The sequence below is a fragment of the Passer montanus genome, unplaced genomic scaffold, assembly GCF_014805655.1.
Source record: "Passer montanus isolate IOZ18808 unplaced genomic scaffold, ASM1480565v1 scaffold18, whole genome shotgun sequence".
NCBI lineage: Eukaryota > Metazoa > Chordata > Aves > Passeriformes > Passeridae > Passer > Passer montanus.
Window position 1 is genome coordinate 19,750,610 of NW_024365381.1, and position 22,552 is coordinate 19,773,161.

General features: G+C 41.0%; 1 protein-coding gene across 1 annotated transcript in view; it reads right to left on the reverse strand.

Moving 5' to 3' along the window:
• Nucleotides 1-19,261, reverse strand: part of SEL1L (SEL1L adaptor subunit of ERAD E3 ubiquitin ligase) — a 36,342-nt gene extending 17,081 nt beyond the window's left edge. The window contains exons 1-12 of the mRNA XM_039705005.1: nt 18,998-19,261; nt 11,887-11,924; nt 11,318-11,540; nt 8,327-8,494; nt 7,630-7,735; nt 5,658-5,820; nt 4,294-4,347; nt 4,153-4,212; nt 3,622-3,703; nt 3,164-3,318; nt 2,386-2,442; nt 1,335-1,403 (exon numbers count right to left, since the gene is read on the reverse strand). Of these exons, the coding sequence (XP_039560939.1) occupies nt 1,335-1,403; nt 2,386-2,442; nt 3,164-3,318; nt 3,622-3,703; nt 4,153-4,212; nt 4,294-4,347; nt 5,658-5,820; nt 7,630-7,735; nt 8,327-8,494; nt 11,318-11,540; nt 11,887-11,924; nt 18,998-19,091 (1,269 nt within the window). The 5' untranslated portion in view covers nt 19,092-19,261. The remainder of the gene's footprint in view (nt 1-1,334; nt 1,404-2,385; nt 2,443-3,163; nt 3,319-3,621; nt 3,704-4,152; nt 4,213-4,293; nt 4,348-5,657; nt 5,821-7,629; nt 7,736-8,326; nt 8,495-11,317; nt 11,541-11,886; nt 11,925-18,997) is intronic.
• Nucleotides 19,262-22,552: the final 3,291 nt, after the last annotated feature.

The window sequence follows — 22,552 nt, forward strand, 5'->3', positions numbered from 1 at the left end:
CAAGAGGTCCATGTCTTTCCTGTGCTGAGGACTGCACACCTGGACAAGTGCTGCAGGTGGGGTCTCACGAGGGCAGAGTAGAGGGGTAGAATTGCCTCCTTTAACCTGTTGGCCACTCCTCTTTTGATGCAGGCCAGGATGCTGCTGCCTTTTGGGCTGCAAGTGCACACTGCTGGGTCATGTCCAGCTTTTCACCCATGAGATCCCGCAAGTCCTTCTTCATAAGGCTGCTCTCAATGAGTTCATCTCCCAGTCTGCACCCATATTTGTACAGGTGCAGCCCTCTCATTTGCACTTACTGAGCTTCATGAGGTTCTCATGGACCCACATCTCAGGTTTGTCCAGGTCCCTTTGGGTGGCCTCACATCCTTCTGTTGTGTCACTGCACTGCTCAGCTTGGTGTCATCTGCAAACAGCTGAGGCTGTGCTCGATCTCACTGTGTGTGCCACTGGTAAAGATAACAGAGAGCACCGGTCCCAAGACAGAGCCCTGAGGGAACCTCCTTGTCACTGGCCTCCACCTGGACATGGAGCCATTAATCACAACTCTCTGGCTATATCCATCCAGCCAATTCCTCATCCCTCAGCTATTCCACCCTTCCAACCCATGTCTTTCCAATTGGAAGACAAGGATGTTGTAGGGACCATGCCGAAGGCTGTACAGCAATCTAGATAGCTGATATCAGACATTCTTCCCTTGCTGACCACTGTTTTCACTCCATCACGTAACTGAAACACCCTGCAGATGCATTCAAGCTTTAGTGCGAAGGAAGTACAGACCTATTGGCAATTGTAACTCAGATGCATCAATTCTCTACACAGAATGAAATGGGAAGAATTTCCTTCCCATTTCCTTTCCCAACTTAGTATTTCCTGTGGGCGAAGTTTTGAGAAGCCTAGTTTTTTTTCCCCATACATTGTGTAGAAGAGAATAGTTGCCTACTTAGAGTTCTGAATTCTACCACAGAAAAAGGACATTCAAATATTTAATGATTTGATTTAAAAAACCCCAAAACCCTAGTTCAAGCACTGTTTAAAAAAACTCAAAAAATTCCTAAAGGAAAACTTAGACAAGACATAGCAGACTACATCATTCAAATCTTGCAGAAAAATTCAAAACAGGAGCTAAACTGTGATACTTAGATTCCAGAATTCAAGTTTTAGATTGCCTGATATCAGAAAGGAAACATTTGCTATTTTTCATTGCAAAGCAGTTTTCTTACTTTTGAGAGTGAGTGTCTATATATTACCTTTCCTAGAAAAGCCATAGCAAAACATTTGCTATTTTTCATTGCAAAGCAGTTTTCTTACTTTTGAGAGTGTCTATATCTTACCTTTCCTAGAAAAGCCATAGCGTGGGAATTGCCAGCATTAGCTGCTTGATTGAAGTATTCAAATGCTCGCTGTAGAAAAGAAAACAAGTGTTTTAATCACCATCACTATGATTTGAGCAACTTTTCTGGCAAATGGAGTAGAGGCAGATAGATTTGTTTGCCAAGTTTCCAGGTTCTTCTGGGAATAAAAATTACCAATCCCACCTAATTTAATATATGTGACAGGGTTCTTCACTTATCTAATTGCAATATTAAGCAGCAATCCCTCTAACTAGTGTATTCCAAAAACCAGAAGGGGAAAAACCAAAGTACAACTGTTACTGTGCACAGGTAAATCTTACTTTCTTATTGTACCATCAAACCCTACTCAGAATAGGCAAGATTTGCCAACTCCTATTCTACTTTTACACTGAAATTGGTTGTACTCCTCCTGATCACTCACTATCATCTCTGAACCCTCTTGAAGTAGTCATTTTGAGGTACTTTAAATATGATGACAAATAATTTCTGTTAAATAACTACTGTATTAAATAATTCTCAGGATTGCACACCCTTAGCTCTCCAGTTTTTCAATACATACTTCAAGACGAGGTTAGCTATTTTAACTTCCATAAGCAAGGTAGCTAGCTTGGCTTACACCTGCAAAAGTTCTATTTTCTATGTACACTTAATATTTTTAGCATTTAAAGTTGCAGTGTTTTGTCTACAGAAGCAAAATATTCTTGCAAACCACAAACGACACTATCATCACTAATGCATGCTCACTACATCACTGAGATTGTACCACATTTACAAAAGCTCAGCCAACTCCTGTACTACTTGATAAGAAGTTTTTATTTTTGACAATCTCATTTTTAAGATGGTTAATCTTAAACTAGTTAGGTAAAAAAATCAGTTCCATCTTCTAGTCACATTAAGTTTTATTGAATAAGGCTATTGAAATTGTTACATACCATACAGTGGTACCCACACACTTTTGCACACTTTCTCAGTTATACTTTCTCCCCCTCTGCCTAGTGTAATATGCATCAGAGACATAAAGAAAAGGTACCTGATGATTTTGCTCTACTCCTCTTCCCCCATGCAAGTGCAACTGTCCAAGGCCAACCTATAAAAAAAATTTACATCGCAAGTAAGTCACTTTTCCCTTGGGAGTTCCTTTTTCTAGCAATACAGACACAGGTGAGCTGACAATATCAGAATTAGAGATGTCACAAAGTTTGAAGGCAGAGATTTGATTAAACAACTACAGCACAGTCCTACTTTTCTGCACTGGCCTAAATGGAAATTTATCCTAGATAGAAGCAACATACTGTCCTAGATGTAACGTAACAACTGTTCATTTGAATCCTGCCTACCTAAGTCTTAAGTGATACATGACCAAGGTGGCTTGGGACAATTTGCCTCTGTTAGCATCCTCCCCTCCTGGACTGTGTGTAGAAGAGGTCCAGTCTGAAGCATGCAGAAGTCACGCAAGAGCAGGAGCAGTGAGAAATTGAAATCCCTTATCAAGGCCAGTATTTTTATCTAGCCTTCCTGCACAACATCTGAAGTTATCCTTGAAATAGTCTGGCTGCTTTCTAGTGAAAGCCAAGATGTCATTCATGAGATGCTAAAGTTGGTTTCAAAAAAATTTGCATTTTATGTCCAAATTCTACCTTAAACACACTAAAATATAAGCCTCTTCACATAAAAACTAAGGGGAAATAGGAAACAGGTTGATTCCAGATGAAAAGAACACTCAAGCTCTAATGTCTTTCCATATTTCATAAAGCCGTTCCTATAATTATTGAAAATGTCTGAATGTCATCAGGTGAACTGAATCTTACCTGTGCTTGTACATCTCCCTTCTCTGCTAAAAACTGGTAATACTGGATCAAGTCTTCTTCTAGCATCCCACTTGCCATTCCTGGATTTTCTACTTCATCTGCTAAGCGAATTCGTTGAACCACTGTGCCACCAGTCAAGGAAATGTCACTAGCAACTGGAAAACAGATGAGAAATGTTCAGGTTTTTTCAATACAAAAGTTACACCATAACTTAGTAAAATCAGATGTCTAGAGAGCTTCAAGCTTTTACTCAAGAGAGAATTAATTACTTTGATACCCTCCAAGACATTTCAATAGAGATACAAATAGCATATCATAATGCAGAGCCATAACTTGTTTAATAGCAGAAATTCTCTATTTATACTATTAGTGTTAGAGAAGTACTTTAGTATCTTCTAGTTGAATGATGAAGAAGTACACAGAAAATCAAGACTGTTACCCTAGTAAAAAGTTTTTACCGTGATTAGCTACAAGTCGGTAGTGAGTGAGAGCAGATTCACAGCTCTGAAGGACTCCTATCCCAGCCCAGTACCGGTAACCCTAGAAAGGAAGTGACAAATATGGGACTACCAGTTACTTGAGAACATACTGCTTGCAATGTTACAAACTTCTTTCACATTATTTGATCAAGATTTGACGAGACAATAGGCTGGACAAAAGCCACGAGTGCAGTGTAGCTACATGAAAAACAAATGACTGACACTATTAAAGGTTAAACATGTCCAGTATAGGTCAGATATTAAATTCTGATTTAAGTCAAGAGATTTAAACATGGTCCATCTAAATTCATAGCAGCATATAGCTTAAAATGAGCAGACTCATCCTTGAATTTAAAATGAATAATGGAGAAGATATTACTGCCCACCCAATGCATGCAAAATGATGTAGTATTTGGACGGGGTATTCAGGAATACGTATTTCAGGTATCTGAAAATGCAGGAGTACAAAAACACTCTTGCATGTTTAAAGTTATTAACCATCTTACTTACCAAGATCATATGAGCAATCAGATTTCCTCCTAGAGCTCCAAAAGTGTAATACACCAGGGCCTTAAAACAAAAACAACTGGTTATTTAACATTGGTCCCCATGAGAAAACACAAGACCACACACTTAAAATTTCTAAATTACCTTAGCTTGACTAGAATTGACTCCTAGGCCAGATGCATATAGAAATCCAAGTGCCTAGAAATAAAAACACACCTTTTAAAAAAACCATGGATCAGTTCTCCTGGAATACATAGGCATAAAGATTCAAAGCTGCAAAGACTACGTCAAACTTTACTTTCAGTTTGGTGCTGCCTGTATCTGTGCTCTTCCCTGCCCCTTTCACAGTATTAAGTTTCAAAATCATTCAGTTGCTTAGGATGCTAACATAAATTCGTGTTTCACCAGAATTCAGATTAATGAATCAAAAGCAAACTACTACTTCCCTAAATGTCAAATGTAGATCCAAAGGTACTAAATAGTGAAAGTATCCCAGTTTAAAGACCCTCAAGTGAAACTAAGCAGTATCTGTGAGGTTATCCATGTACCCAGTTTGCCTCAGACACCAGTGTAAACATCAGTGAACCATAGCATTGCATAGAAGATTGGTACTGGCTGATTCACAGATCCTATGAATTCATAGTTTTGCATCTGTTCCGCCACCAGTTACTTGCAACTGTCACTATAAATATAAACAATCAGAATACTCTGAGCTATTTATCTGAGGTTCTTTCAGAAGTTATTTTTGTTCTTAAGATTTACATAGTTATTCTCTACCTATCACACCTGTTACAGCTGGTAGCTCAGAATACAAACTAGTAGCACAGGAGATAGTGTATATGTAAAGATGCCTGTATTTCACAGTGTTCTAAGACTATTCTAGGCAATCTGAAAGCATACACAAAAATTCTCATGCAGACAGTATTGAATTTTAGATCAATAAAAGTCAAGGTCATCACTGAGAGATAAAGTCTCTAGAGAAAACATGTTCCTGCTTTCTATGGTTAATGGGTACTCCACATTAAACAGGGAACAGCTGGAAGTTTGGCAGCCAAAGCAAAGAGAAAGTTAACAGCCCAGTAAGAAGCTGACACTTCCAAAACAAGCAATAACTAAACAATAAGTATATGTAGATACTGAGACATTAAAATCAGTAACACCCATATTTTATGACATTTTGTAATAGTAAGTATGAATAATTCTGTGTTCAAAGGCACAGGGACAAAGCAAGTCCCAATCCACTAAATACATGTTAATATACATCCAATGTTGTCAGTCATATAACAGGGAAAAAAATTAAAAAACCACCACCATCCTATATTACTGGTAGTTAAACATCTTAAAATTAAAACAGAAGATGTGTTTGTGTTTACTTTGAGGGTACAGGTGGCATCTATAAAAGCACCCTAGAGGAAGTACAATCTAAAAACCTATATTTATAGGTTATATTTATTTTATTTCATTTATAAACCTATAGAAGTATGTGTAACATCTAAGGATATACATACCATTTGTCCTTTAGGAGAACCTTCTTCTGTCAGTTTTTCAAATAGTTCTTTTGATGACTGGATGTTCTGCTTCAGGTAATCCCCAAACAACAAAGCATAAGACACTTTCTCCATGGCCTTGGTATGATTCATGTCAGCTGCTTTCAGAAGATACTGATACGCTCTTAAGAGAAAACAATTTCTTTGTCAACTTGAAGCAATGTAGCAAATTCCAAGCATAAACCTGAAGATTCTGGAGAGGAGTTTTGTTTCTCTGTTTTAGCCTTTTTCTAAAAATGCATCTGCCTACAGTAATTTGTTCTAGCTACAAATCATCAACATAAGAAACAACACATGTATTTAGTTAATGGACAAGCTGAATTTTAATGTTTGCTCTACTCCATAAGCAAAGCAGTATGCATTTCCTCCCCTCTAAGACATACAGAAATGTAAGGTCAAATGATCATATTTTTGTAGCAACAATTTTTGGTTCTGTAGAACCACTCCCACAACAGCCTTGCGAATGTAAGGTCAAATGATCATATTTTTGTAGCAACAATTTTTGGTTCTGTACTAGGTGTCCAGTAGAACCACTCCCACAACAGCCTTGCATATCGCAGTAAAGAGAAGCAGCCTGAAAAAGGCTATGTAGTCTCTACAATCTGAGCACAAAACCACTCCAGTGAAAACACCAAGCCTTGGGCCCAAGACAACTACATACGTGACCAATTTTGTGCTGAAAAGTCATACTAACAAACAGGGGGATCTCTGGAAACTCCTCTTTCTATTTCAGTCTCAGAACTGGGAGCCCTTCACAGTAATTCCACAGCAGCTGGTTTCACAGCAATTAAAACCTCCTAACGTTACACATGGTTACAGAGTATCAGCAAGCCTGCTTCAGCTTCGCCTCAGGGACCTTTGAGAGCACTCCCAGATTTTTGTTTGCCTCTACTCCTTTCTATTCTCAGGCTCGTTCTTGTTCTTCAGGACAGACTGAGACATACCTGGATCCTCACAGACATCTTCTAAGAAAGTGTAAGGGTGTACAAAAGAACTAACACGTAATGTTGTTTCAGAATTCTTACACTATTTTATACTAAAAAATACTACTCAGAATCCAACAGATATTGCCTCTCTTGCCTTTGCCAAGGTGCAGACAACTTCAGATGTGCCTCACTTTCCCTGACACAAAGTAGAAATACACTCTCTTATTTCCACAAATGAATCTAAAATAGTTATTAGTTGTCACATATTAATCAGCAGAAGTCACCACTTCCCACCACTTGAGGAAGTTGTCAACATGAATAGGAGGAAGATCTAAATTAACATAACAATTCTAAATTACAGTGGTAAGTCCACAGCTATTTAATCAGTAATTGGATGCCTTCAGGAGAGAAAGCAGAATGAACAGAACACTAATTTCTAATTTTTTTATTTTTTATCTGTCTACAAGCATTACCCTCTTTTTTCAAACAACATTAATTTTTAGAATTTTAATGATTTGTTGATCTGAAGATTAATACTATTTTTATGGTGACCAAAACCATCAGAAAACAGGAGAAAAAATAGCAGGACAAGAAATGTCAATTTTTCCTACTTCATCTTTGAAGCAGAATGAGAACCAGACTGTAAGAAACACGTGAAAAAGGGCAATTTCTTATATCAAAATCTCAGTTTTTTTCCTGGCTAGTTGCCACATATAAACTGGGGCTAGAGAACTGCAGCATCACCTTGCACTAAGTCAATGTTTTGATGACACCCACTCTTCAGACATTAATTATACACAATTTTTACTGCATTCAAAGGAATGCAGGCTTTTTTTTTTTTTCAAAATACCTTGCATTTACTATTTATCTTCTATTACTGCATAGTTTGATGTTGAGTCCAATAAAGCTCAAAACCTCAGGACTGCTCATTCAAGTTCTTTTTGAGTTAAGCAAAAGTGACCAGCCATATCATCCTTCTCCTGTGGGGGTGGATGAGGTATACTTACACTTTCTTCTGAGCCTTTTTACTGCTTTCATTAAGGATTTTCATTCCAATCTGATATACATCCTCAGCTTCTTGCATCTGCCTTCTCTTATTAGACTGCTCTTCAGCTTAAAAAAAAAAAGTGTACATTAAGAGCTCAAATTATACCACTGAAGACTACCCTCTCAAAATTCCTATTAGTTCTGAAGGGTAAGTACAGCCAGAAACATGCTTTTGAAGACCAATAAACAAAGTGATTACAAAAAGCTATCTAATGGATGTGTTTGATATATTAATAGATGATTTCTTCTTGTGTGATGTCCCTCATGTGTAAGTTTGCTGATGAAATAATCTTTTCATTCATCACTCAAAAGAAAGCTGTGCAGGTTCCTCCTTCAGAAGGACATTTCCTAGAGAAGGGTTGCTTTGTGCAACAAATCAGTAAGTATAATGGGCAACACCATCAAACCCCTATCCTCCTACAGCCTCAGAAACAGTTTTATAGATGCCTTCACTGCAAGATTTCCAAATCAGCTCTGGGAACTGTAATTTTTTAAAACTTCTTCCATCATGAAAACTTTGCCTTTATAACTACTTGTTTATTGTGGTATGAAATGGCCAGGGACTTCTACACCCTGAAATAAAGAGTGTTAGGAGGACTGAAAACACTAGCCTAAAAAAGCATTCACTGAACAAGAAAAAGCCAGAAGGTTGCTTACATTCACAGAAGCCCCACTTTTGATCTTTCTTGTAATCATAGGTTGTTGCACACCAAAGCCTGCCATCTTCCCTCCCGTCGGCAGTGCACTCTGCATATTCCTTCTCCATAAACAAGAACGGAAAGTGGCAAGGTTCACCATCTGCAGTGCCTCCAATGGCTGTCAAAACTGAAAATACACACCCCACAATTAGACTACTCTCCTTCATTCCCAAATTTAAACCACTTACTACAAACAGAAAAGTGCTCCTATGTTGTTTTCAGGCACAATCACAACACAATGTCAACACCACACATGACAAAATATTATATTGAAAGTACAGGAGTATCAGCAGGCAGTACATTTGAACATACAACTATATGAAAAGATTTGAGTGAAATCACTATGATGTAGATGAAAGGATTCTCATCACTACGAGTTTGATAATTTTCTACTCTTGAAAATACTTAATTTAAAATCATAATTTCATTTTGCCAATATATTTAATTTCACTCAAAATGGCTTTGAACAGTATAAATTATCATTTCTCGTGCACTAGAACTTCAAATGTTACTGATTCTAGTATAACAATATTTTAAAATAAAATTAATCTTCTGTGAAGACTAAGAATTCTCTCTCTAGGTTTTGAAGATGGAATTATTTCAGTTAGACTTTCACAGAAGTTTTCCTCTTTCACTAAGCTAAATCCAACAGTTGGGTTCAGCTTCATTTGAAAACATTTGCAAAATCATGCAATTGTCGATGTCAATTTCAGAGTTTTTTTCCAAGTTAACTGTATTTTTTTAGTTACAGAGAAAATTAGTTCTTTTTTAAGGGTTTATATTTGAAAGGCCTAAAGATGATACTAATTTAAATATTTCATGTTGATTTTTTGAAGCAAAAGAAAGTCTTCAGGTATAGCTGGACCTGTTCAAACTGCTCTTCATAAGTGGATGCCTTGACACAAGTTCCACCACATCACTCCAAGTTAATTACATCACAAGAGAGAAACTGCTATTTTCAGTAACTGCACTCAAAAATAATGTGTTAATATGCAATTAGCCTGGAATAATTTCAGACATTTGCTACCTACAAAGCAATATACAAGCCCCTGCTAAGGGTTCATGTAACTACAACTTATGGGACACCTTAACCACTGTCATTTGAACATGCTCCATGCCCAGAAGCACACCTTGAGAACTCTTGGTTTTATTTGTACTATTTTGTACCTTGTCTCCTGTGTGGAAAGCAGTTTTACACAGGCACTGCATGAGATGTAGCTGCATACTAAAATTATGAAATGACTCTGCCCCAATGCTCCCCTCTTCAGATTTTTTTAATTCTAAATTCAACCATAATGCTGTTTTTGTTCTCAGATAATAACAAAGACTAATCCCAAGAGCAACACAGCAGTGCAACCACAGGTTAAAATGCTCACAAAAGTTATTTATGTACTTAGACATTGATAAATACTAAGTGAGGCAAACAATTTACCCAGAGGATAAATTAATTTTTGTCAAACCAAATGCTCCAGAAGCAATTTACCTCTTTACTATCTGTGAATAAAATACGTGGTACTTCATTATATTTGTCCTAATTTACATATGTCTTGTTTCATACTTTAAGCTGCAGAAAACCCAAATATAGATTACTTTTAAGTACTGGCAATATTACTTTAAGATTCTTCCAAATAGGAAAATAAGTGCAACAGGAACTGCCAACTCTTTAAAAACTTGTGAGCAATTTTCAGCAAAAACTGTTAGTACGGATGATCAGTGTTATAAAACCCTAAAATACAAAATAGCAATAACTAAAGAAATAGCATTTTCTTAACATATGATCTCATCACTCATCAGAAGAGAGCAGGAGAACTTTCTTAGAAAGGTAAAGCCTTTACTAGCACTAATTCAAAATTAGTGACTTTTTGTTCCTATAACTCCTATAATACATATATGGAAATTTGTGGGATATACTTTTGTTCCATGCAATGTCATGACCATACACAGTAGCTAAACTGTTTTTAGAAAAGCTTTTATGTCCCTTAATGCAATCCTGTCATGAGTAGCTCATCTGGAGGTGTAACATCTGTACCTCAGACAGATGCTAAGTTAAAGCATTTATAAAGCTGTCCTTCAGCACTCTTCTCCTCCTAACAGAAAACATACACTTTTCTTTCAGAATTGGTTTTTTAAATGAAAAATCCCTCAATTCACACTGCTTATTTAATTCGTAAGATGTTCCAAGAACTGTGCAAGACTTATAAGCTTATGGTTTTTGAAAGTCACTTGCAGTATGTTGATAGGTATAGTTCCTGAGGAGCCAGTCAGCTGGATATATTTTTGTATGAAATTAAAAGTATCTTAGAGTTTACTTTTTAAATAGACTGCACTGACTAAATATGGTTCTTAGCTCATTGTTTTGTGCCAGAAAGATATTTAGTGGGTTTTACACACTTTTTTCCCTGTACAACACAGCATCAAACAACATCACAGCAATGGTTAAGTCTATTACTGAGTTTTCACAAACTGATATTAGTTCTGCCCTAAAAAGGAAACAGCTTAGAAAACACTTAGTCTATTACATGATAGACCTCATTTAATAACTCCTGCTTTCTTTTGACATTTCAATATTGAGAAGTTTCATTTATTGAGTTGAGAAGACAAGTATCATTAGTACCACATAACTGTATTTCTCAGTAATATTGAAGTTTTACTTTTTATGGACAAGTAAAAAGGAAATGTCTGCTGCACAGGTTAAGGTACTCAACTGTGCCATCTAGTTATCATCAACTACTCACTGCATCTGAAAATAACTACTCATTTCAATTACAATACCTTTCAAGACTTTTTGATGCTATTTCCAATAAAAAGGCAGCAATTACTATTCCATTGCAGAAAGGTTAAGACACTTGTTATTTCATATGTTCAAAATTACTGTTTGTATTCACCCACATGCTGGAATTACTCAGACTCATCTACACTGCCACCTGTTCCAAAGTCTGTGAGCAGTTACCTGGACTCTGCATTTCTGCTTCTTCCAAATCCTTATTTAACAGATTTGACATTTCTAAAGAGTTCAACTCTTCCAGTGAATTCTCTTTTTCCTCTTCTTGACTGTGAAAGCTCTCTTCATTCTCTGATTGAGAGTCCGATTTCCCAGATTCAAGGAAGATCTGACCTGCTACCACTCGAGTTCCCGTGGAATGATCCTTTACCTGGTCCTCTGCAGATAAAGTCTGAAGGAAAGCAGCCACATAATTTAGAAGATTAGAAACTGAGAAGCAGCAACTGGCTTAAAATCCATTCAAAAACTTCTTAAAAGATACGGTTAATTAATTAAACAGTTGAATCAAAAGTAAGCTGAGCTACCTTTATCAGCTCTCATTGCCTGTATCATTTTCAGGTGTTTGAAAAAAAATGTTTCAAACTTGTAACTCAGTGTTAATTTCTCTGATGCAGAGAAAAAAATGAGCAAGAACTACTGAAAAGCTTAAAACCTAAAATCAAATTATTGTTCTGAATTTCAGACCTTTGCTCTCACTCCACAGGCAAATCAGAATGATTAGAAATTTATCTCCTCACCTTTGACTCCAGTGATTCATCTTGATTTCCTTCTTCATCTAGAAGAGACATTATAAGTCAATAAAATGTTTTTCCATGAGTAACTATCTCAAAAATAAAACCTTTAGTTACAATACTGTACCATAGTTCTGAAATATTCTGGTGTACTAAGTTGACAATACACTTCAGAAAAATCTTATTACTGTGACGAGGAGGAATCAAATTTTTCAGAGGTGATACTCTTCCTTAAATTATGCCAACACAACTGTGTGCTCCACAGTGTAAAAGTGTGGTTTTTCTAAACCCAAGTCACAGTCTGAATGGTTCAATCCAACTAAACTACTTAAAAAGGTGTTCTTCAAGTGAAAATGGCCTGTGGAACATAAGATTTTTAGTCACCCAATCAGCTTTAGTACCAACAGCTTCAGTAGTGACCACAAAGTTGTATTCATACCCCCATGCTTATAATTAAACATTGTCCTTTATAGAATGCCAATTCACTCTGCCTGATCAGCATATTCAAACCTTTATATAGAGGTTTCTCTTCAAAACTGTGAGGAATTAGTTTGTCTCTAAGATACTCTTCAAGAGATGCAAGTCTTGTTCAATTGCCATCTTTCTTGTCTAAAAGCTATATGATATTTGATTAGAAAGACTGGCAGGAGAGGAAATGGTAAACAAGAAAGGCTATTAGGCAGACACTAAAGGAATACATGTGAAAAGGTGAAGATAATCAGAAAAGCCTATTTATGACAGCTTTACCATTGTTTTTCTGATTATTTTTTTTTTCTGCAAAAATTGTTCTGTTCTTTTAACTAAAATGGGCTTCAAACATTTTGAATTTTCAAGCATTTTCCCATTTTGATGGGAAGCCTCTAAAATTAACACACCGAGACGTGATTCTTCAGAGCCATCAGTATCTGATACCATCTAATTTCAGCAACGAAAACCCCCTACATTTGAAAGAAGATGCCACCGGCCTCCCTCTGTCTGGTACACAACTCACATTAAAAGAAAAGCTCAAAACGGAGACCACTTAGCAAAGCTGCCACTAACTCCTCCTATGCTTAGAAATCCCCGTTTTTGAGGCTCTGGGGTGCACAAGGCCCTGTAGCAGTGGCAAAGCAATGATGGGCTGGAGACCTGCACTGTGACTGGAAAAGGTGTCTAAACTGATAGAAACTAATGCCCCCAAACATGAGATTCATTCAGTACATTACAGTTAGCCATGAAAGGCTACCTGCAAAAACACTTCCAACAGTTTATAGAGCTCTGCTAACTCCTGTAAGCACTTAGCAGCAAACAAAACTTGCACAATTTTCATTCTCATGCAAGTAAAGTGACTTACCAGACATAAACCATCTCTGAAGCAACTAATTCTAAACATGACACTTCATTGGGTCATGCTTGGAAGCCTACTACTATAATCCTTGCAATGAAAGGGTTAATTTTGGAAATCACTTTCTGAAATCTACATTCCATATTGTTACTTGAGGTATAACCTTTGATTGGAACAAGTGAAAAGATGAGGGAGAATGTAACTTTAAGCTGTAACAGCATAACAGAAATTAAGAAAAAATGTGAAGACTTGTAAGTGAAGCTGCAAAACTATGGTGATGACTGAGTACAACTGAGACATAAAAATGTTGGCCTGTTGAGGATGGTGAAGAGGATGTAAAGCTCAAAGAGTTTGACTGCCAGCAGTCATGGAATTAAAAAGGATCCAGAATAGTTGATACGGGTAAGCAGCTGTACTCTACAGGTCTGAAAAACTTATGGGGACAGCAGAGCACTCCAGATGAAACACACCCTGCAAGGAGCAACCAAGACAGCATAAGAAAAAAACAACAATTTGGGGGAAAAAAAACAACAAAACAACCCAAACATTATGAGGCATAAGGAAAAAAACAAGACTAGCTGCATTTCTGGCAGAGACCTCAGGGCTTAGCAGCTTGAGGAACCTAACAGATAAGGGTGATTGTGATAAGTCGTAAGAAGGTCTGCCACTAAACTTTGACACTCCAGATAATTATATGACAACTGGTCTTTAAATTCAGTAAAAGTACACATACATTTAGGATACTTGCTGGTGTTTCTATTTTGAATTTATGAAAGACATTGTCATTTACCATGTTCCCCACATATGACATTCTATTATCCTAAATAATTTTGACCTAAGACCAAACGCCACCTTCAAACTTCAGAGCTTGTCAAGACATCCAGAAACGGAGAGCGGGAAAACTAAGGGCAACCTACCCACTGGCTTGTATGCTCCTTCTAATATCTACAAAGCACTTGTAAAGTATTTTTTATTGCAGTAGGAAACGTTTTGGGGGTTTTTTTTTGGTTTTTTTTTTTTTTTTTTAACAGCTACACCAGCTAGGGTGATTGTTTTTGTCTCTACAAAACCAGCCTATATGCCTGACAGCACTAGAGCTTTCTAACATTTCAGAAAATGCTTCACAAACTGATTTCAGTCTGTGGTGGTAGGTTCACTTCATGTCAAAAGACCACACAAGAACAAATATAAATAGGTTATACCGTCTAGGCACACATACGAAAGAACAATTTTATTGTAACTTCATACACAAAAGGTTTATTAAACTGAAATGCAAGAGACACCTCAGCAACATAAGGCAAAGCTCACTAAGTTTAGTTTATCTTCTTCTTTAAAAGTAAATAAACCTATTTCCATTCTATTGCATCACTTAAATTTTCTCTGAAGAAACCACCTTTGTTACTGAGAAGTTGTACCTGAATCATTGTTTTCAAACAGTGGTTCCAAAAGGCACTAAAGCAAAACCAAAATATTAACTTTTCTTAGCTTTGAGATTTTTTCTAAGGTAGGCAGATGAGGTTGCAGAGATAATGAACAGTATTATTAAGGAGGGATCACTTACAGTTGTTGTTTCACAGAACTGCTGACTAATATGCACCCACTTACAGAAGTGTGTTTTCTGCTATGAAACTGTTAAAGCTATTCTGAAAGTGTTAATGAAAGGGCCATGAAAGGTCACAGCTGGGCCTAAGAACAGTTTATTAGTCAAGGCTGAGCTATTGAACAAAGTCGCAGATGTTATGTTTATGCACCTGTTTCAGAGATTAGAGCTGATAGTTTAGCTTGTTTTTCCACCCTTCAATTATAAAATATAACTAAGTTTTTTTTAAATTATAATTTGGATCTGTTACCAAGGCTGTTTAATTCCATAAACCTCCTCTAAAAAGGCCAAGTGAAAATTAATTGAACAATTTGTTAAACAAATTAGAGAGTACAAAGATCTATCAAAAGGAAAAGGTAGGCAAAAATACCTGTGGCTCAAGTGGGCAGTTGACACTGCTGTACAGAATGCTTCACTTACAGCAAGTGCTGAGCTGTAGACATTGCTGGGTGCTGTCACACCCAGCTAGAACTTTAAAGCCCTTCACAGGACCAAAATCTTTTTCTCAACCATCCACCAGTTCACATATAACTAAAATCAGCTTTAAAAAGTATTAATTTTTCCTCAAGTAGAAAGGCCAGTGTTCAAGCATACTATGTAAAATATAGCAAAAGTACTCTGGCAACCTATGCTAGCGAAAAAGATCCTACCATATGCTGGATACAGCTCCTACCATTTTGTGGGAATTAGTGTTTTCAAGAGAGCACTAAGGAGAGAAGGGTAGAAACCAGAAGAGCTATGCAGTGTGATTCAGCAGTAATGTCATTACCTTGAGGGAATTCAAGAGTTCCAAAGTTTTGCTGTACTAGAAGAACAGATCAACTGACATCCCATAAACCTAAAGGGCTGCCTCTACCAGACAAGAAATACCACTAGTTTCAAAGTTAAAATGGTCACTCGCACTCAGGAAGTAGCCAAAAATTCAGTAAGTGAAGCAGCCTCCCACAGCTCTGATGAATCCCTGATTATTGTTTCAGTTTCCTTCTAGTTTTTGCCAAGCTCTTCAAGCCTCAAACACTATGACAACAAAGCAAGAAGTGAGCTTCTGCTGAGAGCAGGGATCTCCCAAGCAGAGTGTGCACACCTCAGGGAGTACACCAGCCAACCCACCAGGGCTGCAGGAATAACATACCTTTTGGACTGTTAATACATAAAACTTTTCTTAGTACAGTGGTCATTGTACCTTTATTTCATTCTTTTTTCATTTGTGTTTTTGTGCATGTTTTATGACGCATATAATACATTACGACAAGAGTACATCAATGTTTAACTTACAAAAAATACATGTAAAATGCGTGCTGAAAAATCTTTCTATGGAGAGGGGAGCACAAACAGAAATGGTTTGGTAGTGACTGCTTTAGAGCATCCGTGAGAGATTGTCTGTAGTATTTCTGGCAATTTCATTTGATGTTGTCTACGTGCAAGTGACTAGACAGACACTGAAAGAGAACGCAAACTCCGCTTATCCAGTTATTGCAAGAAAGAAGGAAATCTTAAGAAAAAAATTACCTCAGACTGCTTCTCATCAATTTTTTCGACTGATATATTCAACACAGAAACAGACTCAACAGCATGGATGCTATTCCCATTACACGAAGCTTTAAAACATGCAGTGAGTTAAGTAAAATCCTTAAAAGTGGCACCTATTCAGCAAGAATAGTTCCAAAGTATCCTTGGCAGCAAGTAAATTGTTCCCAGCTACAATCTGTGCAACATATTCATTTTAGTTCAGCTAGAAGATTGAGATATAGGTCAGCCCTCACCCTGAATAAAAATCTTTTTTCCAGTGTCCTTGCAATTGCTGGCTAACTAGTTACAGAAGTCTCCAGCAGGTCCTCAGTAGGAACTGAGATTCCCAAACAGGCAACAAAGCAAAAAGTTTAGGGACTATTTTTCAATCAGGTAAGTAAAACCAGAAAGGTCAGGGAAAACCACTGAGCTCTGTCTCATGGAAGAATAGGTATTGACGTTCCCTACAGGTATATGAGTGCACTCATTTGTCCCACCAATCAGTGGGACAGCACAAAAACATCTGCCTATTGCTGAAGTTAGCCATGGAACACGGAGCAGAGTCAGAGGAAGCATCGCTTCCTCTCTTCAGGCAGAATGGGACATTTTTACAGCTTAAACAAGAGGAAACAATCCCACTAATCAAATAATACTGGCAATCACAAAAAAAGGAGGATTTTTTCAATGTTCTTGATGAGTGACCAGCAGGGGAAGGCCATCACTCCTGCAGTGACCAGAAGACAGCCAGTTTCATCTGCAGAACACACACATGCTTAGCATTTTTTAGCTACTTTTGCCAGTGCTTCTTAATCTTTCCTCAGTCCCAATTTTGAATGCCTTTGTACTCTGCAGCAATATAATGTTTAAGAAAAATATAGTGCCCCTTCCCTTTGGCTTGAATTTTCTTGCATTCAACTCAAGTTCTCAATAAATTTATTTAAACAAAGTTTATGACAACAGACCTTAAAATATTCAAGTTATATTTAAAATATTCACTACTAAAAAAGGTCCTCCTTAAAAACTCTTCCTAAAGTTAGGAAATGTCATACCTGGACCATTTTTACTCATTCTTCTTAAAACCTCTTCCACTATGCTCACATCCCAGATGACTCTTTCCAAACCAGACATTAGAAACAATGAAACATTCAAGGAAGTATTTAATACACAGTCCCAAGACTTACAGCAATCTCTAATACAGAAAGTCATACTGTTACTGTGGGAAATCAAACCATGAAATGAGGACAACTTTCAGAATGATTCTTGTCAAAAACTGGAGCAATAAATGTATTCCTCTCACAGCTTTCTGCCAAATGATGGGCTCTGAAATGATGGGCTGTCCTAATTAATTGTGGATCTCAACGAACAGTTTGACATCACAGCAGCAATTTTAGTTTGTAAACAGCTCCTAAGCCTACATTCATGTACTGTGCTTTCTATGGCTTATTAATTGTATTAGTTCAATTGAATCTAAACATTTTGTTTATACAGACTGAAGTAAACTATCAGAACTTCATGCCCACAAAACAACTTTGTGGCAGTGGACTAACAGTCAAGGCAGGAGAGCTGCACGGTAGCACAGCCCCTGATGCACACTTGACGAGCCCTTATCACCTAACTTCCACGTACACAACAGATGGTTCATCTGACCTTCACAGCCCCATCTCACCTTAGACTTTTTCTTCATATACACCATAAATGAGAGCATACAGTTCAAAAGTTTGGCTACATCCCTCTGGTTTCACACAACTTGCGTGTATTCTTTCCAAAAGTGCCCTGCTGGCTTACAAAGTGACCTACAAAGCTCATGTAATACAGTAACATGACTTTAAAGTTCAACTTCCTACTGCATACAGAAAAATGAACCCCAAAGTACTGAACTCACCTCTAGTGAAAATGTTACTTTCCTGAAATAGTGTAAAAACAAATTCCCAGCAGCACTACATATGGCTGTCGTTACGGTAGTGGCTTCTAGCTTTATAAATAAATGCACTGCACATCCCCCCCACCAGCCCAGGGTGGAAAGAAGGGTGTGGGAGGTAGAAACCCCAGGAAAGGAAGTAGATGACAACACATGAGACTCAGACAAAACCCGAGCTACATAACAACAAAATAGGGATAGAAAAAATAAAAAATATTATGGGAACATAAAACAGGACGCATAAATGTTCTCTACGTATCGAGGTGAGAAAACCGTTCTAATAAGGCTGAATTCAGCATTATCAGGGCCTAGGGGAGAAAATGCGTTCTAGGGAGGAAAACCGCCTCATTTCGGTTCTAAGCAGTGCAAGCACTACAAAGTGGGCTCCTAAGGAGCTGCTTAAAGGCAGGCACGGCACTCAGCAATGCGTCTACCCCTAGCAGGCCTACGGAGCAGCGCCGGTGAGCAGAGCTCGAGCCAGCCCGGTGCCGCCACCCGCGGCCACGCAGCTGACAGGAGCCCCGCTCCCCGCTCCGCTCCGCCGCCTCAGCGCCCCGGAGAGGTCGGCGCACCCCCACGCACCCCAAAGCCCCGGCGAGAGCAGCGGGTCACCTCCCCCGCTGTCGCCGCCCCCGCGCCCCGGTGCAGGCGTCGGGACCCGCAGAGATACCTCTGCGCCGCCCTCCCCCGCCGCAGGCCCGGGGGGCAATGCCGCCGCAGCGCCCGGGCCCAGGGGGGCGTAGGGAGGCGGAGCCGCGGTACTCACCGGCCGCGGGGAGCGCCCCGGCCGCGGGCAGCATTCCGGCCGACAGCGCGGCCAGGCACAGCACCAGAGGCAGCCAGCGCGCCCGCCGCCCCATCCCGCCGGGCTCTGAGGGGCCGCGCCGAGCGCCCCCGACTCCGGCTCTCTCGCCCCGCCCAGCGCGCCGCCGCCGCCAATCAGCTGCCGCGCCGACGGCCGACTACGGGCCGCTGGCGGCAGCCCACGCAACCCCGGGGAACGGCTGGCTCTACATGGCCCGCTCCGATTGGCTGGGCGCGGGCCCGGCTGGCCCGCCACGCCCTCCCGCTAGCAAATAGCGCCGCACGTGCCTCGGCCAGGGCTGCTGCGCGAGCGGCGCCTTCCGAAACGGCCCCTTCCATTGGCTCCTGCGCCGCTCCTACAGCACCCACAGTTCCTTGCGAGGGCCGCGGCGCCGCCTGGGAGCGTGTGCCCCCGGGGCACGCGGCGGGGCCGGGACTACATCACCCACAACTCCCCGCGCCGAAGGGCGCAAGGTGCGCACGCGCGGCGGCGCCGCCCGGAGCCTCGCCCCTTCCACACCGCACAATTCCCGGCCGTGGGATACGCTTGGTTGACTAGGAGTATGGAAGCAGCAGTAAATTCAGTGTCTAAACCAGCATAGATGGAGTATGTGAAACATAGAGAGCTTTAGTGCAGCTGTGGGGCGCAACTGTTCGCTTCTCATAGGAATTGCACCTCTCTGTGGCTCAAAAAAAAAAAAACCAAAAAAAAAACCAACCCAAAACCACAAACCCAAACGAGGAAGGGAAGTAGGAACCCAGCCTTTAATGGAGTGAAACATGGCTGGGTAGTAAATGTCACCGCGTCACAGGACTGTCCTGTTACACAGTGCTGTGCTGAATTCTAAAGTGTTTTTTTCCCACTCTGTGTCAGTAGGGTCAAGCCGCCTCAGCCTTACAGCGCTACACTTGGGATCTCTGCAGGGTGACAGTGGCCACCAGCAGCTGTTTCTCCCATGGGACACAGTGGCAGAAGCTGTGGCAAGTGCAGTCCCACCCAGGCCTGGCTGAGGGATGTTCTGTCTGCTACAGCAGGGTCTGCAGGCAGGGGAATGCCTGCACTGCTGCAGACAGGTGTCTAAAGAGCATGTAAGCACCTTGCGTAGAGCTAATGAGTGGTTCTGTTTTTAAGTAGCAGAATACTGAAGTACCAGTCAATTTTTTTCTAGCTACAGTACAACTAAACAGCATGCATGGCTAAACAGTTTGGCAGAACGAAGCTGCACAGGTGTGGGAGTACCATTTTGGAATGGGTCTGAAGGGGTTTCACCAGGGCACTTCTCTGTGCTTGGACCAGCCCTAACTTTAACCTGTGTTTTGGTAAATGGAAAGGCATAAATCCAGCTGCCTGGGAGTGTCACCTCCTGGAGCAGAGGAGGGAGCCCACCCTGTCTGGGGAGCGGTGTGAGCCCCCTGTGTGTGGCAGTGACAGCGCTCAGGGGGCCGGAGGGACCCGCCCTGGGAGCAGCATGAGGGGCCATGAGGTGGCCTGAAGCCTCGGCAGTACTGCCGGACATGGCTCTGGCCTGCCCAGGAGGCATGAGGGCAGGGGTGGGTGGGCAGGTTTGGGGAGTGTGTTGATGTGGCCTGATTTTTTTGGTAGCGGGGGAGGGCCGCAGGGGTAGCTTCTGTGGGAAGCTTCTAGAAGCTTCCACCATGTCTGACAGAGCCAATCACTGATGGGTCTAAAGATGGACATGCTGCTGGTGCAATTAGAGAGGTTGATAATGCCTCTGTGATGACATATTTAAGAAGAAAATCAAAACAGTGCACATGCAGTTTTTTCCCAGGGGTGGTGAGGCGCTGCCACCAGGGGCCAGGCCTGGCACGGCACGTGGCAATGCACTGCTATGGCCACTGCCACCTCGGTGTGGCCCGTGGCAAACCTTGCCTTCCTGGCCGCCCCCAGCCAGCCGTGCTGCAGGCAGAAAGGCAGGGGTGGCAGTGATGGCCTCCCCAGTGCCCTTTGTGAGGAGAGGCGTTAAACAGGCGGCTGCCAATGCCTGCTCAGTGGTGGTTGGGCCGCGTGGCGGGCAGTGAAAACATGGCGAGCGACTCTGATGCAGAACCTAGACGAGATCAACCTCTCAATGCTGCGGGATCCTGCAGGAATCTGTAGTTGTTGACAGTGGTACCTACGAGCAGTAGTTTTTTCTTCTAGTCAGATAAGAGGAAGAAGTGAGGACATGGGAAGGAAAATAACATGGCAACACCAAGGTCAATGGAAAAAAAAGGAGGGGGAGGAGGTGCTTCAAACATCGGAGCTGAGATTCCTCTTCGAGCTGTGGAGAGGACTGTGGTTGGCAGAAAGGCAGGGGTGGCAGTGATGGCCTCCCCTTGCCAGTGCCCCCTGTGAGGAGAGGCGTTAAACAGGTGGCTGCCAATGCCTGCTCAGTGGTGGTTGGGCCGCGTGGCGGGCAGTGAAAACATGGCGAGCGACTCTGATGGAGAACCTAGACGAGATCAACCTCTCAATGCTGCGGGATCCTGCAGGAATCTGTAGTTGTTGACAGTGGTACCTACGAGCAGTAGTTTTTTCTTCTAGTCAGATAAGAGGAAGAAGTGAGGACATGGGAAGGAAAATAACATGGCAACACCAAGGTCAATGGAAAAAAAAGGAGGGGGAGGAGGTGCTTCAAACATCGGAGCTGAGATTCCTCTTCGAGCTGTGGAGAGGACTGTGGTTAAACAAACTGTCCCCCTGTAATGCATGAAGTCCATGGGGGATGCAGAGATCCACTCGCAGGCTGTTTGAAAAAAGTCGGATCATGTCAGGAACGGGTGTATGCCAGAGAAAGGTCTGATTTACTGGAAGAGCAGGCCCCTGCTTCCAGACATAGAGAGAGAGGGCCCTTGCTTCCAAACTAGAGCAGCCTATCCTTAGTGAACTGCACCCTGTGAATGAGTGACCTACGCCACAACAGTTTTGGGATGACTGTTTGCCCATGGGAGGGACCCCATGGCGTAACAGAAAAAAGATTCCTTTCCCTGTGAGTGAACAGAAGATCTGCCGTGCTGCAGGCAGAAAGGCAGGGGTGGCAGTGATGGCCTCCCCTTGCCAGTGCCCCCTGTGAGGAGAGGCGTTAAACAGGTGGCTGCCAATGCCTGCTCAGTGGTGGTATGCCAGAGAAAGGTCTGATTTACTGGAAGAGCAGGCCCCTGCTTCCAGACATAGAGAGAGAGGGCCCTTGCTTCCAAACTAGAGCAGCCTATCCTTAGTGAACTGCACCCTATGAATGAGTGACCCACGCCACAACAGTTTTGGGGTGACTGTTTGCCCGTGGGAGGGACCCCACGGCGTAACAGAAAAAAGATTCCTTTCCCTGTGAGTGAACAGAAGATCTTGAGTGCTGATCTGATCAAAACCCCCATGCCCTGTCTCCCTTCACTGAAAGAGGATAAGAAAGAGGAAGAGACTGAGGAGGAAAAGAGGATGTTTTGAAGACTTATTTTACTTCTCATTATCGTCCTCTGACTCTGTTAATAATAACCCCACGGCGTAACAGAAAAAAAGATT